We start from the raw sequence: 17,463 nt of genomic DNA on the forward strand, positions 1-17,463 counted from the left end.
TGTGTGTGTGTGTGTGTGTGTGTGTGTAAGGCCCTTTTTCCTGTTTCACGAGAGGTTTCTGGGAGGAGGAGGGAGCGAGGGGCTCTCTTTTTGGCCTGGGACCTCAGCTTGGCTGGAGCAGAGATGCTGGCTCCCTTAGATAGATGAAGGAACCTTGGCCTCTTTTTCTCTCCTCACCAAATCCTTATGCTCCTTAATAAATACTTAAAAGTCTAAACTCTTGCTAAAGCTTATAATTTATGGTGACCATTCATTACATTTTTAGACAGTCCAGCTAGAATTGTAGCCCATTACAGATAGCAACTCTACAGATGCAAGATGTGAAATAAATTCACACAAATCATCAGTATTTCTTTATAATACCATTAAAGCCTAGAAGGAAGAGCTAGAAAGGAAAGTTATTTTTTAAAATTTCAAAATAATAAAAGTAATTGGGAATCTAGCTTTCAAGATACACACAAGAACAATTTGAATACAACTACAAAACTTTGCTATGTAAAGGCAAATCAATCAGTAGAACACAGCCGTATGGGAGCATTCATTATTGGACAAAATGGCCCACAGAATAAAGGAGTTTACTATGATAACCATTCAACGTCAAGTTTAGTATAGTAGTCTAAAGTCCACCCTTCATAACATTTAGTGTCCAGTTAATAAAGCAAACAGAACAAACTATGCTTTATTCCCTGAAAAAGACTGATGACAACTGTGCCAATCCATATGGCATTTAAAGAATAAACCAATTTCTGCTTGTTTCAAGAATATATATGAAAGGCAAATAAAAAAAGGTTGTGATAACTTTAAAAGAGAAATCAGAGCTCTGCATATATAACTTGGAGGCAAGAATAAGTTTGATGAATCAATGTGATAACTTACTTATATTATGATAACCAAGTTTAGAAAAGACTGCTAGTCAAATTTTTTGGGAAATCGACATACATTCATTGTGCTAAGGAAAGAACAACATTTAGATAAGACATGATTCCTGTTTTATAGAGTATAACCTAATCTGCTGATACCATGTAGATAATTAAATCAGAAAGTGACAATCAAACCTAGTGGTTTCCAGTGAAAAGAACAAAGAACTCCCCTATTTCTGGTCTGATGCTAAATGAAGAACAAATTATTTTTATGGGCAGATGCAGTTTAACTGAGCCATGTATATTTTCTGAGGGATGATTGGCACTTCAAAGTTAGATATGACATAAAACAGCTTGCTATATTCAATAAGAGGAAAACAATAAATAAGGCATTAAGCTACATGGCAGTTTAAAAAAATTCAAAGAACTTGCTTGGACATAAATCTATACTGAAAACGTTTACAGTACTGAAAAAAAGCTGGTCTGCTTTAGAATGCATGCCAAATTCTACTACAGCATGTTCCAATCAATCAAGGATTTCCAGGTTTAAGAAGAATAAGCATAGGTGTGCTGTTTTTACACATAATAATGCTATGGTCACCCATAAAATAGAATTGTTGGTAATTTAAAAAAAAAATTCTTTCTTGGAGGCAGAATTAAATGACTTGCCCAGGGTCACACAGTTAGCAAGTATTTGAGACTGCATTTGCACTCCAGTCCTCCTTACTTCAGCACCAGTGCCACCTAGCTGCCTTAAAGAATTATTTTCTGGTTAAGGCAATTCCTAAGCTCTCTAGAGTCTCAACTAAATGTCTGACCGGGTATACTGCAAGCATAAAATTAAGGGAGATTAGGCCTGCCAGAGATATTTGCCAGGGTCACAGAGAATATCTGAGCAACGTCCAAATGGAAGACTTTCTTTAGATAGTCCTTTTTCTTGTATGCTGATGTGTATCAAAGCCAGGAACACTATGTTGCTCCTCAATAAGATCACTCAAAAGATAAGTCAATTCAAGTAAAGATGAAGAGTACCCATACATACTGGAGCTGGTCCAGCAACAGATGTCCCTTAACAGGCACTGTAGATAGATAAGTTGGGACCAAAACTGAATAGATCAGGAAGATCAGCAATACTTGGGGAAATGCAGTGCTTTCAATTATTTCTAATGCAAAATTCCATCTTTTCTTTTTTGTAATCAACATTTTTATTTCTAGTTTGGGGTTCCAATTTTCATCCCTCTTTCCCTCCCTACCCTCCCCCCGCCAAACAATCAGATATGGGTTATAATGTATGATTATGTAAAACATTACCATATTTGTCATTTTATACAAGAAATCTTGATTAAAAGAAAAAATGAAAGTGTGAAATAGCATGCTTCAGTCTGTTCCATCAATTTCAGTTCTTTCTTTGGAGGTTGATAGTATGTTTCATCAGTAGTCCTTTGGGATTGTCTTGGATCATTGTATTATTGAGAATAGTCAAGTCCTTCACAGTTCTTCACCAAACAATATTGCTGTTTCTGTGCGGTGTTCTCTTGGTTCTGCTCACTTTAGTATACATCATTTCATACGTGTGTGTCTTTCCAGGCCTTTCTCAAGTCATCTTGTTTGTTATTTCTTATAGCACAATAATATTCCATCATCATTCTATATGCCACAGTTTGTTTAGCCATTCCCCAATTGATGAGCATTCCTTTGAAAATTCCATCTTCTTAACATTAATATTCTCTCACTGATGTCATATGGAAAAGAATCATGGAATCTGAGAATAAAGATTTAAGACTGACCTAAAGGGCAAAGAGAAAAACAACCATACACATAATGGTATGGCTATAAAACATCAATAAAACTGATCTGCATGTGAGAAGTGGTAGAAAAGAGCATCATCAAAGATAAATCTTTAAGCGAAGACTAGAAGAACTCTTGCTGGGCTTGCTGGAGTGGTTCTTGCTTTTCTTTTGACTGAACTAGCATGGCCTCTGTAATTCTAGGCTTGACTAGCAAAGGAGGTAGCGGTCAATCAATCCTCTGCTAAAAGTGAATGATAACAGATTGGCAGCCTTGAGAGCTACACTGATATCAACAAGATATTAGAATGACTAGAAGTTGTCCAGTGAATTGGGTAGATGTTCTATTGAGGATTTATGGAAGTACATGAAGAGAAATGATACAGGATGAAAAGACCTGCATGGATTGTATTCTACACTGGTAGAAAGAATGCCTATAGTAATGAGATCCTTGTTCTACTGAAATATACCATGGTAGAAAAACAACTCTCCCAGAACTTTTAAATGTGTCACCTATTTACCTAAAACTAGCACAAGCTAATAGACAAAGAAAATGTTAAATTATGCTCTACCTATGGAAAGTTTTTAAAAGTTTTGTAGAAATGTCCCTATCAAAAATAACTAAAATAGAAGTTTTAGTATTTAAAGGATAAACCTTTATATAAACATATATAAACATAATTCTCCAAAAATTCCAGATAACTGTGGCCCTACCACAATAGACAATAGGGAGGCAGCATGATACAGTGAAAAGTATTCTGAACTTGGAGTCATAAAATGCAAGATTAAATCTAGAATGCCACTTACTTCCTTTGTAATTCTGAGCACCATCATTTCATTCCTCTGGTTCTTAGTTTCCTCACCCGTAAAATGGAGGGAGCAGAGACTAGTACTAGGGAAACTCTAAGTTCCTTCTCATCCTACATCTATTATACTGGAATCCTAATATAATGCTAATAATATAACATGATACACATCCGAAAGCAACCATGAAGATAAATACTGTGTATCTATTTGAGATGTTTTATTTACTTAATATTTTCTCAACATGAAATTTAAAAAACATTTAATTCTTTTTATAAATCACATATAGCAAAATTAAATCGATTATCAAAATTCAAATACAGAAATTATAATAATTATACATTCAGACATTATAAATTAGTGGATTTTAAAATAAATTCATAAACTAACAAAAAATTATAGGAAGAAAATACCATACTAAAATGCAAAATTTCTAGACCTTTAAAAAGTTATTCAATGCCATTAAACTGTGACAAAAAATATGAGGAAGAAAAAACGCACAAACCCAAGTATCCCAAAAAAGTACACTAAGTAGATATTGTTTCATGTAAGAAAACCTAAATAGATTACGTTGTAATTTTGTTTTAAAATGGGAAAATAAACTATGTGAAAATTCAAAAATCTTTAAAATGATTTATAAATTAACATGTATGTTTAAACAAAAAGCCACAAAACCTTCAATGAAATTTAATAAAAATAGGTGGTTTAAATACCCACAGTGCCCCCATTTTAATAATACAGTGAATGTCACAGTTACAGGAAAACCTTCATAGCTCAAAATCTGACTATTTTAAATCTCAAAAGATTTTCTGTGATTGCTATTCAAGGACCAACTTGAAACTCCTAAAATCTAAAGTATTTCTAGTTTAGTAGTTGTAATTCTATGATATTGACACAATAAATAAGGTGGTCAAACTACACATAATAGTATTTCCAGCTGAGCAAGAGATTCATAAAAGTGAAAATGTCATGCGCCCAAAGTTCCAAAATGGGATGCTACCTAAAGCAGTCACAGTACAGGAAAATATGGGATCATGAGCAGTGAAGCAGGAAAAAAATAAATAATAGAGCTTTAAAAAAAAAAGTAATTTAAAAAATATACATTTTTAATACCTGGATTAATATTCTAAGTATTTTCAAAGAGTTTCTAAACTATAATAACCAGCATTAGACAAGGAATTCATTTTCAGCCATAAAACATTTGGATTCACGATCTATAATAAATCAATGACTTCCTTTGTCATTTTCTTCTTTTAGCCTAAAACAGATGTAATTATCATAGCCAATATTCTTATGGACCTTTCCTTTGGAATTTTCCTTTATATCTTCAATATTTTTTCACTGCTTTTATAGTAAACTTTCCACTATGTAGACCTCTTCCACCCAGAATACTCCATTAATTGAAAAGTTATATTGCCTTGGTTGTCTATAGTTGCAGAAAGATTAAATCTCTGGCATTGATACCATAAAGGCTAAAATTGAGATAGTCCCCTCTGAAAACTATATCATGGGACAATTTCAAAAAGGTCACAAGAATTCTCCTACTTGTGGAACAGAAAACATGTATATTTGGGGTAAGTTCTCACTTAAAATGGAAAAGACCAGACTCTAAACTTGGAACTCCAAGGGAGAATTTTAAGCACGTCATAAAATATACTGTAATACTATCTATTAATTTCTGTTATATATTTGTTGCATTTTCTCTTAAAAAATATCAAGATCAGCTTTGTATCATACAATCTTTCACAGGTATGATATTCCAAACTTGATGCTCTTAATTATAATTGCCAAGTCTCCCCCCTTCCATGATAAAACTTCTGGACCAAAGAGAGAGCAAAAACTATTTTCAAAACAGTTTTAGTACTGTGGATTTTGACGTATTGACTTTCTTGCCTTTTATAATGCTCAAAAAACCTACTCATATTCCACTCTTTAATTCATTTTATGCCAATTTCTGCTGATCTTTAAAAACAGCTAACCTAGTAAGCTTTTGCAGTCTGCTTTATTCACACACCAAGTGCCATCTTGTGGTTAAAAAAAGTGAGTTCTCAGCAGTGCAATGATCCAATATAATTCCAAAGAACTCATGATGGAAAATGGAACAAAACAACAAAAAGAAACTAATGAGTTCTACTTCTTCTCTCATGAGTCTTCCTATCTCATGAGTTCTACTCTCCTCATGCCAGTCTTCCTACACAAAGATTCCTTTTGTTGAGCACATATCTATTACATTCAGTTCTTTATCAGCTCCTCTTAGGATAAAACCAAGAATTAATCTCCTTCCACCGTAGTCATAAAGATCTAGAGTTAAGTTTCTCTGATACCCTGAAAAGAGTTATTTTGCATAAATATAGTATCACTTGTTAGTGAGAAAACTTTTGAACAAGATTTCCCAAAATGTTTTTAAATAATATCTTTAAAGATTCATTTTATTGCAATTTTATAACTATCAATTTAACATTGTTGATCTAACATAATCATATTAGACCAGTAAATTCAGATTTGTTTTTCTGATTTAAACTAAATGATAATATAGCATGAGTCCAGAGTAAATTATCAGAATGCTAAAACACTTGAAAAGACATTCTCTGAAATAGTCTGATTTATGCCACTGTGGTCATAATGGCTAAGAATTATATAAATGGGAAAATTATTTACGTTACATGTCCAGTTACAATTGAACAGGTTTGGGTTTTTTCTTTTTTCTATGAAAGGGGTAGAATATAAATGGCTAACAGATAATAAAAGAGTGTTCAGGCATTCAAATTCATATCAAATTGAAGCCTATCAATAGGTTAACAAAATAACTAGGAAGGTTTCAGAAAAATTTAAAACTTGTCACTGTACTTCAGTTATACTCCAGACTACAGAAATCTGTCACAGGCAAAAAATTTGATTACAGTACTTTAATTTTTTTAAGAAAACTTATTAAAAATACAGACTGTTATCTTACATTCTTTACAAATATATCATCACCTACCTTTCTAAAAATAGTGGAAGTAAACACAATTGCAGAAAATGTTTGTTAATTAGGTCTTTGAATTGTACAACAGTTATGTATTGAACATCACTGACACACTCATACTTTCTACTTCTTTGAAATCAGATGATGTGGAACTTATCAAGTTGGTTCCAAAATGGAGCGAAATACTGGGTCCCAGGTCGATATTGATCAAATCAAATAAAAAAAGTTTGTCAATTTTGGCACAATTTCTTCAGACATGAAAGCACAAATCACAAAGATAAAATTTAACCAACTACATCAGATACCCCCCCCCCAAAAAAAGAAAATAAATCAGTTTTGTAAAACACTTTTCCCTCTTTTTATAAGTTTCTTTATTTTCTCTCGAGGAACAATGTTATTCCACAACCTTTAATAGCGGAGTAGGCAAATCTTTTTTCTTTACACTCACTATTAATGTGTGGATCAATACAGCCATATGCATTTTTCCTTCTGAATGTTAAGGTGAGTCACTGCAATATGGCATAATAACAACAGAGATAAGCTGTGTGAAACAGAACACCATGGCTGATTCAGAGTTTGTTCTCTTGAGGTCAATAAATACATTTAACATTGTCAAGCATTCAAAAGATAAAATCAATTATATAGCATAAACTTGAGTTCAGTTTTTAACCTTGCTTTCCAGAGGGTGAAGAACAACCTTCATGTGTCAAAAATCTTTAAAGCTCAGATTCCTATAAAAGAAAAAAATACTAATTTACAAATTTTAAACTCAAATATATTTTAACCATGTATAAAAACTGTATTCCAGGGTTAACATATGCAAGATTTAAAAGTTTTCCAATTTCTCAGAATTTAGGAATTAGATAACCCACAATCTTGTTATTTTATTGCTAGTAAAATGTTTGAGGATAATGTAGAAGCTAGAAGCTACTAGCTAAAATAAGATTTGAGATTTAGGTGATAATATTGAGTTCTTCATTACAATAAATATATAATGGATACTTTTTAATCAAACTGTAAAGTTTTTCACTCTTTTACTAAATCTGCACAAACTCTACTGTTTTGCCCTCCTTTTGCAACCTTCATTGTTTCCTAAGGTAAACTATGTTACAAAACTAAAAGAATAGGATATACAGTTAGTCAAGAATATTCAGAGTTTATATGAATAAAGAAAGTTCCATGAAAACCTAATTGAAAGGGAATAATGGAAAGTCATAATATTCCTTAGGTCTCACTCTCCTTTAGTATCTGGGTACACACTTCTTGTAACTTTTTTTAAAAAATAAAAATATTACATGTGCCTGATTATAACACGATTGATTTTCAAAAACATATTCATTAAACACAAAGCCATTTAAACGTTTCACTTGTAAACTAACGAATTTTCAATAATCAGATATAAGGTCTGAACTAGATTAAACAAAACCATTTAGGCTTTAAATATGTATGTATGTACAAGTACATATACACATATATATCTGTCTTTATAATTACATATGCTCTCTGATTATCTCAAGATGTTTGGTTACAAATGAAGAGAAGAGGGGGCAGCTAGGTGGTGCAATGGATAAAGCACTGGCCTTGGATTCAGGAGGACCTGAGTTCAAATCCAGCCTTAGACACTTGACACTAGCTGTGTGACCCTGGGCAAGTCACTTAACCCTCATTGCCCCACAAAAAACAATTTAAATAAAGGAATAAAATGAAGAGAATATCCTTGGAATTCCCTGTCATTTGATTTGATGCACTATTATGAAACACAAATCTAACCTAAAAATCAAAAATTAAAACTCTAGGTTGTGACTAAGGAATTATCACTAACATAATATCCTAATTCCCATTTCCTCCTCTGTAAAATTAAAAATTTAGACAAGATGATATTGAATCCCCTTATAGTTTTCAATGTGGGCACAGGAAACCTGTATTGGCTTTAAAATGTGCTTACTTTACTTAAAGATGAGATCTTTCAGCACGAACCTGAATTAATTTTTTTTCATATTAGACTATGTCATGTCAATACAACATTTTTTACTTATCTTTTCAATTGCTTCAGAGCTCTATCAACTTAGAAAAGTTGGTCTAGGACAAAATTTTTCTCAGGAGCATAATCATGGTAAAAGCAACTTCTGGATCTCTCAGGCTTTTAAAGGGAGAAGGGAAGTCTGCAACAGGGATTTGCAGTTAAAGAAAGGAAAAATAACTTTTTTACAGAATTCATGAAAGGAAGTGGTTCCTAGCTTTATATAGCTAAGTGCATTGTTATAAAAATAAGTATTGAATTAAAGTAAAAAGGAAAGAAAATGGTAAACCATTACTTGGGTTAATCTGGTGCTTTTCAGTGGGAATAAAAATGTTACAAAGTAATGATTTAGATATGACACCTACTTATTATCCTTCAATTAATTTATATGCAAATCAAATTAGTAGTCATTTGCTTAGTATGAATTCTTCTCAGAAATCCATTCTTTATATGGTTCCTGTTCTTAAAGATGTTTGAAAGTATTTTCCCTTGAATATGTCCTATTACATTACCAGAGTGATATGTACATGTCATATCCATATTCAATGACACTGAAATAATTAACTAGCAATTTGTAATGAAAGTAAGTTAATAAAAGAGTAACAGATACACAAAAATAAGTGTATATATATATGTATATGTGTGTATACATAAATGTACAAATATATGTATATACACATACACACACAAATCAATCAGTGCTTTAACAAATTAAAAAAAAACAATTTATGGCAAAATCAGATACCACAAAGCATTTTATTCACGTCAATATCTCGAGGCATACATTGTAACTATCAGCACATTTTTGGTTTCTACATAAATATAGCCCTGCAATCATGACATAATTGAAAAAATCATTAGCAATGATATGCTGTTTCTTGGGTTTCCTACCTCCCCCAAAGGCTCAGTGCACATCTCCATGTGTTTTTCCACAAGAATGGGTCCTTGAACCACTTACTCTTCCAGTGATCTGTCTAAGCCTCGATCAGGGGATCGATGAAGGGCACGATCAGGTGAATGACACCTAGGAGTTGGTTTTATTGTAGAGCTCATGTGGTAATAATTGGTAGAAGTATAATTCTGGCGGCGAAGTTCTTGTACAGCCCGCTCTCTAAGAGATAAGTGTGACATTTCAACATTTTATGCACAATGGGATTACTAGCTCCATGATAAATTGTAACTCAGATCATATCTTAAGATTGTTTCTACCAAAGCAACACTTTGAAGGGTGAACAATGCATGGTTGTCAACTTACCTCTCAAAGCGCTCTGTCCCCAGCTGTCTTTTTGTAATATCGAGATCAGCTTCCAGTTGTGTTACTACATTTCTGAACTGGGCAACGTCTCGGCTTTGGATGGCCCTATGTAAAAAAGTTAAAGGAGATATGATAGAGCTGGAAATATTGCTAATTCCTACAATATATTAAAATATATGGTTAATGATCTCCCAATTATATCCAAACTAAAATGAACCATTCTCTTTCCATGTTCCTGTTTTATTATGTATGGTGTACATACACATAATATTTTAAAATAAAGAATATATAACATGGGAAAATGGTCTAGCTGAGAGATCAGGGTTCCAATCCTAGCTCCACTAATGACAATTTCTTTATGCCTCAAGTTCTTCATCAGGAAAATGTGGATAATATCACTCGTATCATTTATCTCGAGTAATAACTACAAATATTACACTGAAAGTAAAACCATTACATAAATGCAAGATGATATTATTATTAACACTAATTTATCTGACATTTAATATGCTCATAATACTGACTCCTAATAGATTTATCACATTCACCAATGGAAGTCAGTATTGTATAATATGTTTCAGCTATTTAAAAATATTTAAATGTATTTGAATATAATAGGGCACATACTTTCATCTATTTAAGTTTTACTCTTCTTTGAAGAATTCATCAGTTTTTGTGGGTTCAATAATGGCTTCCACATCTACATGTCAAGCCCTAATCAAATCTCTTCTCAACTCCAGTTCCATACCTCTAACTGCCTGCTGAATATCTTCATTCAGCTGTCTCATAGGCATCTCAAATTCACTATGTCCAGAATTATCATCTTTATCATTCTTCTAAAATGCCATTTCTGTTGAGGGCACAACTAACCTTCCAATCATTTAGGTTCACAACCTCCAGGCTCCTTCTCCTTCACTCAACTCAGTTGCCGCTTTTTCTACATTCATTTGCTTTTTTTCTCCTTTCAGCCATTAAGTTGAGCACCTTTCCCCTAAACTATTGCAAAGGCATCCTAAATGCCCTCCCCACTTCTATTCTTTCTCCTCTCTGGTCCATCCCACATACAAATGTCAAACTGATATTCTTAAAACACGTATCTGATCATACCACAACTCTGTTAAGATACTTTTAGGATCATAGATCATACAGCTGAAACGAACGTCAGAGGTCATTTTGTCCAACGCCCTTTTTTAAAGACAAGAAAACTGGCCCAAAGAAGTTATGTGAGTAAATATCCCAAGGTCAGTCACCTAAGTCACAGAATAGGTGGAATTTGACCCTTGGTCCTCTGGCTTCAGGGCCTGTGCTTTTTCCACTGTACCAACAACTCCTTGTTGCCTTTGAGGAAAAATACTAAAGTCTTGTCCTGATATTAAAGGTCTTGACAGTACGGCTTCCACCTATTTTTCAGTCTTACATCATATTCTTCCCTTTCATATAAATAATGTTCAAACTTCCCTTCTTTATGACATTTCATCTTTAGCCTGTGTGTCTTGGCACAAGGGGTCTGCTCTGATAGGCACCACCCCCAGAGAATCCCTAGCTTTCTTCAGAGCTCAGGGGCCACCTGCTATGGAAGTCTCTCTTTCCTGATTCCCCTCAGCTATTTGTACTGTCTCTTATCTTGAAATTACTTCACATTTACTTCTCTGCATGTGTATTCTTGACTCCTAGGAGAAGGCAAGATGCTTAAGCTAATTGTTTTTTATCTCCAGTGTCTTATGTAAACAGGCACTTAATAAATGTTTGCTGAATGAAAGAAGTATATTTGTATGTTTTTACTGATGCCTATAAAGTGTGAAATAAAATTTTAAAAACTAAATTTTATCAATTTAAGTGAATTCTTCAGTATGCCATTACAAATATGTATATAGAGCTGTATGTGCACCTATAAATATATGTGTGTATATACACATATATATGTCATATATGCAGTTACTGTACTGGTTATAAATCCCTATGGCCTGGGTTCCATATTTTAGGAGGAGAACATGGATACTAGTACAAACTAGCAGGCAGTTATGTGGCATAATGGATAGAGAGCACTGGACTCGATGTGAGGAAGGCTTAATTAAGTTCAGATATTATTTCATACACTTACTAGCTGTGTGAGCCTGGGCAAGTCACTTAACCTCTGCCTCAATTTCCTCATTTGGAAAGTGGGGATAACAACACCTACCTTCCAGGGTTGTGGTAATATAAGATAAGGTAATATCTGTAAAGCTCAGCATAGTACCTGGCGCATAATAAGTACTTAATAAATGAGTGTTAAACAAAAAAACTAGATTTTAGCCTTTCCCCTTTGTATCTGCAATTATGTAACACAAATGGCTAAAACCTGGTAAATAAAATGGTAAATAAAAAGTTTATCATCTTTAGTCATTCTATCAATTATTCTACCAATAGAATATACCTACGTATAAAAATAGACATGGAGAGCTGAAATTGGAAGTATTCCTATGTTCCCAATGTGGTAGATCCCTATTGATAGTTGTCATGTGTTGCTTGGCAATCAAAATAAGAAAATGAAGATGAATGACTTAATCATAGTTGCCAGGTTTTCAGTCACTACAATAAATATTGTCACTGACCCTATAATCCTATGTCTTGCCAAATACTCCTATGCCATGGGCTAGTTCTTCATTCCATAGTCATACCTAAAGCTGCTATGGGGTAAACAGAGAATAGAGGGCCAGTATTGAGGCTGAATAAGTGAATATGGAATATAACTGTGGCCAAGAGTGGGGTCTTGTGAAAAGTGGTCAGTGTTACTTTCGGCTATGTACAACATTTTTGGTATAATCTCAGAGAGGACTAGGGACTCTCCACTGTGCCGAGCAGCTCACATATATAGTAGATACTAAAATTCTTCTGGCTGCACAAAGAAATAACACAAATTCTTCTATATATACAACTAAATGGCAGTGATAAGTCTGCACATATAAAAAGTCTTCAGATCATAAAATGCTTAATTGTTTCTAATGAAACAGTTCTATGAACTCACATGGTCAGACAAGTATATTCAAGGGTATGTGTCCCTTAGTTTCTCCATCTGTAAAATGAAGGTGCTGGACTAGTTTAGCCTGAAGATCCCTTCTGGCTCCAAAATTCTATGACTGCATAATTTTCAAGCATTTAGATAAACAGAAGGGATTTAATATTAAGATATTCCTGGCTGACTCACATTTTATTTTCAGCCAAACAAAGGTGCTCTTTTAGAAGCTGAATTTCTGATTCCTTTTCTTGAAGTGCTACTTGAGTCTGGTATTCTTTGTCTCGATTGGCCACCAGCAAAGCTTCTAGATTCTGCATGGAGATTCTATCATTCGCCATCTGATTCCTAAGAAGCTCTATTTCATTTCGAGCAGAATCTAACTCGTTCTCCACCTGTATAATAATAGGAAGATATTTAAACTTAGCCCCATTCATTTATTTAAGTGATGTGCTATCTGGGCAATTTTAGCATCATGTGTACAATCACTACTGCTTCTTGTTCCTCTATCTCAACACATGGCCTACTTCTCCCATTCTATATTTGCAGGGCACATCAGACTCCATAGAACTGAAGAATGGAAAATATCCCCTCCTCATTTCCCTCCCTCATTCTCTGATCAAAAGAATCGTTGACCATAAGCTTGAAATCTATTCCTATTTCCAGTTTTAATATTCCTCTATAATTTTTAAAATTTATAATTATATCTGTACAAAACTGAAGTAGTTCTATCCTGGGAAAATAATTTGAGGGGGATACACACGGTCCTTAGCTACCCCGTGGACTATAGTAATTAATTTTTTCCCAGATGATAACTGAAATTAATTTCATACTTTCTTAATCCTATACATATTTGTAGTGGGTTCTCCTCTAAGCAATTTCTTGAGCCAGCTATCTGAACTGTGGCCAAAACATGGCACACTATTTCCTTAAAAAATGGAGGCCTTGGGGGGCAGCTAGGTGGAGCAGTGGATAAAGCACTAGCCCTGGATTCAGGAGGACCTGAGTTCAAATCTGATATCAGACACTTGACACTTACTAGCTGTGTGACCCTGGACAACACATTTAACCCCCACTGCCCTGCAAACAAACAAACAAACAAACAAACAAAAATGAAGGTCTCCCATACTGTTGCTAGGTTCTAAGATCTGTCATAAACTAAGATGTATACTACATTATAAAAATTTACTGCCAATGATTATAAATTAAGATAATTCTTTAAACTTTTCTAATATAATTTCTAAGCAAACTGTTATATAATACCTTGCCCCTACTAGGAAATAATGAGGTTTAAAAATATCTTCTCAGTATTCCTCTAAAACAGATAAAAGGCAGATTTAGTCAATTTATTTTAAAGACAGCAAACTGAAACCACAAAAGGATCAGGAATCCCTGACTATATTGATATTAAATCAATTGAATATGCCTGCCCAAGTTATTTATCAATATGCATTCTTCTCACATTCAGGAGAAAAAAAAAATCACAGCTAGAGGGATACTCTGTCTTCTTCTTATTACCCCTAGCTCTCTTTAAAGACAAAAAAAGTACTTAACTGAATATGTTAAAACTATACTATTAAGTTCAAATGCATGAGAATACAACTTCACACATAATAGAAATGATAGAAACTTTATACTGGGGATAGAAGTACCTAAAATACAACTATAAAACTTTATCTAGGAGGAGTAATTTTTTTTTTTTTGGTGGGGCAACGAGGGCTAAGTGAATTGCCCAGGGTCACACAGCTAGTAAGTGTCAAGTGTCTGAGGCCACATTTGAACTCTGGTCCTCCTGAATCCAGGGGCAGTGCTTTATCCATTGCGCCACCTAGCTGCCCCTGAGGAATAATTTTTTTAGAAAAATATTTAGTCCCTGAGAGATGAAAATACTAGTATTCTATAACTCTACATAAATTCCAAATAAAAATTAGCAAAGGACTAACAAAAACCAGAGGAGTTACATTCTCACTCAGTTGAATTGCTGCTTTATAAATCCTCTAGTTTTAGATTTACTATCCAGTGTGCTATCCATTTATTAACTATGTATTTTAGTTCATGTAGAGATATTTCTAGATAACGTTTCTATATTTCTATATCTTTTTGTATTTATTCATATATATAAATGTCCCAGCTAAAGACTAAATTTAGGTTAATATACTTATAACAGGGAATAGCTATTAGCACATTCATTAGCTAGAGCTGAATGATCTAAGAGAATAAGCGTTTAATATCTTTTTTTTTTTTTTTAGTGAGGCAATGGGGTTAAGTGACTTGCCCAGGATCACACAGCTAGTAAGTGTTAAGTGTCTGAGGCTGGATTTGAACTCAGGTACTCCTGATTCCAGGGCCGGTGCTCTATCCACTGCGCCACCTAGCTGCCCCTCGTTTAATATCTTTTAAAAGATGCTGGGCCTCTCTGGGAAGTGCCATTCCATAAAAAACCTATTCAAAATTTGCCCTTACTAGGATAAAAACAGACAAGAAATTCTCATTTACTTAAGAAACTCAAGCATGTATTACTTTTACTATAAGGTAATACTGACTAAAGCTAAAGAGGCCTGAGATAAATGGCTTTAAATCGAAGTGTAAATATGACTCTAAATGATTTACTAAAAGCTGTTCCCTGTTTACAGATATTAGCTAAGACTTATGAAACATAAATCTTTATTTCTTCATCATGCAAAGGGATTTATTTAATTTTAAGAAAATTATTTTCAATTAAAAATAATTTTTTTATGATAATAGTATATAATCATAATTATATACTATCTGGAGAAACTTAAATATACTCTCCTGGTTAAGGTATCATGTTCCCTTAAATTCCTCTGAATAAAAATAAATTCAAATGACAAATTTAAAATAAAATTTCATTTGAAATCCTAATAAAGAACTGATAGGTTCTTGAGCTATTTGGGAAACAACAGAGAAAAATGAACTTATATAGGCCTTAAAAATACAGTTCTATGGTTGAAAGGCGTCTCTTAATGTTTGGATGCAAAACCATAAACCTTTATAAAATGAAATCTCATACTCCTAAGGAAGGCTGGAGCCCCTTAAATTCTTCAGAGAACACATACAATATAAACAAATACTGTTTTTAATGTGTGTCTTAAATACCATATCTATTTCTTGGTCTTTGGCAATAAGCTGTCGACTGAGTAGTTCTTTGCTAGAGTCCAGTTTAATACAGAGTTCTCGTGTGGAAGACAAATCTGCAAGGGCAGAGACTTTCTCAAACTGAACCTTCTGAAGCTCCTCTTCCATCTTTAAAAGGGATTTGTGCAAAGTGGAAATCTGAGACTTGTACAACCTTTCTGCATTTAAATGCTGGCAGGACGAGATGACTAAGTTAGTCACAGAGAAATACAGCAAAACTTTTTTTACTAATACTATAAGATGCATTCTATGACACCTAGAATCTTTAAGCTTTTTATAAAAACACTGAAGTCAGGGTTTGGGTTGATTTTTCTTGTAATAAAAAATCTGCACTTTTTAAAGCTTTCTATTATATAAACATAAAGTCTACATGCCTGATCACATTGGCTACATTGTCAGAGGCCTGATCTAGTGTTTTATGGCATAATAATAATTTTTTAAAAATCTTACCTCCTTATATCCATAACACCCAGTTCTTAATATCAGTCACAATGACACTGATCTTTTGGCTCATAGCTCTCTAGTGCTTGCTATCAGAATCTTGAAAATCAAGGGCCTGGGTAGCCATAAATTAAGCCCATGAATTATTATGTTTGATAGCATGTTAAAAACTTGAGTGTAATGTTAAAAATAAAAATCAAGTGCTTTCAAATGCTGAGGAATCATACTCATTTAGTTATCTTCAGAATTTTTTTTTCTACAAAGACTAATAGTAATGCTGAGGATGAAATTCAACAATGGATGTGAACATACTTTCAAAACTACGAAGCACAATATAAATCTGAAGTACTGTTATCCTAACAATAGCTACACCTAGGAAAAGTTCTTTAGTCAGAGCTTAATTTCTGCCCTTGTGAGAAAAATTAAAGAATCGGTTTGGTGGCTTAAGGGCTTGAAGCTTTACAAAATATTCTAGGTATAATTCCAGATGAACTGCCCACACTTGTTCCCAGCTTACTTGCTCCACCTCTCTATTGAGTGAGTCCACTTTTTCTTTTAGTCTGTTACTTTCTGCCTCTGCACTGAGAAGTTCCAGTTTGAGCGTGTTGTTCTCAGCCTCTGTTTGGCGGGCTTTGGCTTCCCAGCTTTCAGCCTGTTCAACGGCTTTTCGAAGGTCCTCCATAAGTTGGCGGTTCTCAGCCTCCTGAAATAAGTCATCTTGGGTTTTACTTGTAAGAATTTGAAAATAATAAAAACAGTTGAAGTTTAAGTCAGATAATTAACATGATGTGTCAGGGCTTGCTTGCTGAGGAAAAGAGTCAAGAGTTCAATCATTAGTCTTACTTATTGCATAATTATGGATGTAAATACCAGCTAGGCAATCTATATATTCCATGGGGTGTTGGGGACATGATACCTGCTGCTGCTGAAAAACTAATTGCAATTAAAGGATAAAGTACTATCACAATTGTGATCATTACAAAGTGGCATAAAAGAGACGATCATGGGGACATATGACTGTAAAAGGAAGTTGGCTAGTCAGCAAGTGAGAGCAAAGGCTAACAGATGAAGTCCCCCTGACTGGGACAGTAGTATCCATAAAATATTAAAGGACAGAGGATTCTGGGAAGATGGTAAAGTAAGGAGGAAAATACATGATTCTTGAAAATTTTCCCCCAAACAA

At 33.8% G+C, this 17,463-nt stretch overlaps 1 protein-coding gene across 1 annotated transcript in view; it reads right to left on the bottom strand.

The window, feature by feature from the left end:
* Positions 1 to 4,109: 4,109 nt before the first annotated feature.
* Positions 4,110 to 17,463, bottom strand: part of TSGA10 (testis specific 10) — a 90,886-nt gene continuing 77,532 nt past the window's right edge. The window contains exons 15-20 of the mRNA XM_043998609.1: positions 16,798 to 16,983; positions 15,801 to 16,010; positions 12,876 to 13,078; positions 9,692 to 9,796; positions 9,395 to 9,547; positions 4,110 to 7,147 (exon numbers count right to left, since the gene is read on the bottom strand). Coding sequence (XP_043854544.1) covers positions 7,123 to 7,147; positions 9,395 to 9,547; positions 9,692 to 9,796; positions 12,876 to 13,078; positions 15,801 to 16,010; positions 16,798 to 16,983 — 882 coding nt within the window. The 3' untranslated portion in view covers positions 4,110 to 7,122. The remainder of the gene's footprint in view (positions 7,148 to 9,394; positions 9,548 to 9,691; positions 9,797 to 12,875; positions 13,079 to 15,800; positions 16,011 to 16,797; positions 16,984 to 17,463) is intronic.

The sequence above is a fragment of the Dromiciops gliroides genome, chromosome 3 (assembly GCF_019393635.1).
Source record: "Dromiciops gliroides isolate mDroGli1 chromosome 3, mDroGli1.pri, whole genome shotgun sequence".
NCBI classification, from domain to species: domain Eukaryota; kingdom Metazoa; phylum Chordata; class Mammalia; order Microbiotheria; family Microbiotheriidae; genus Dromiciops; species Dromiciops gliroides.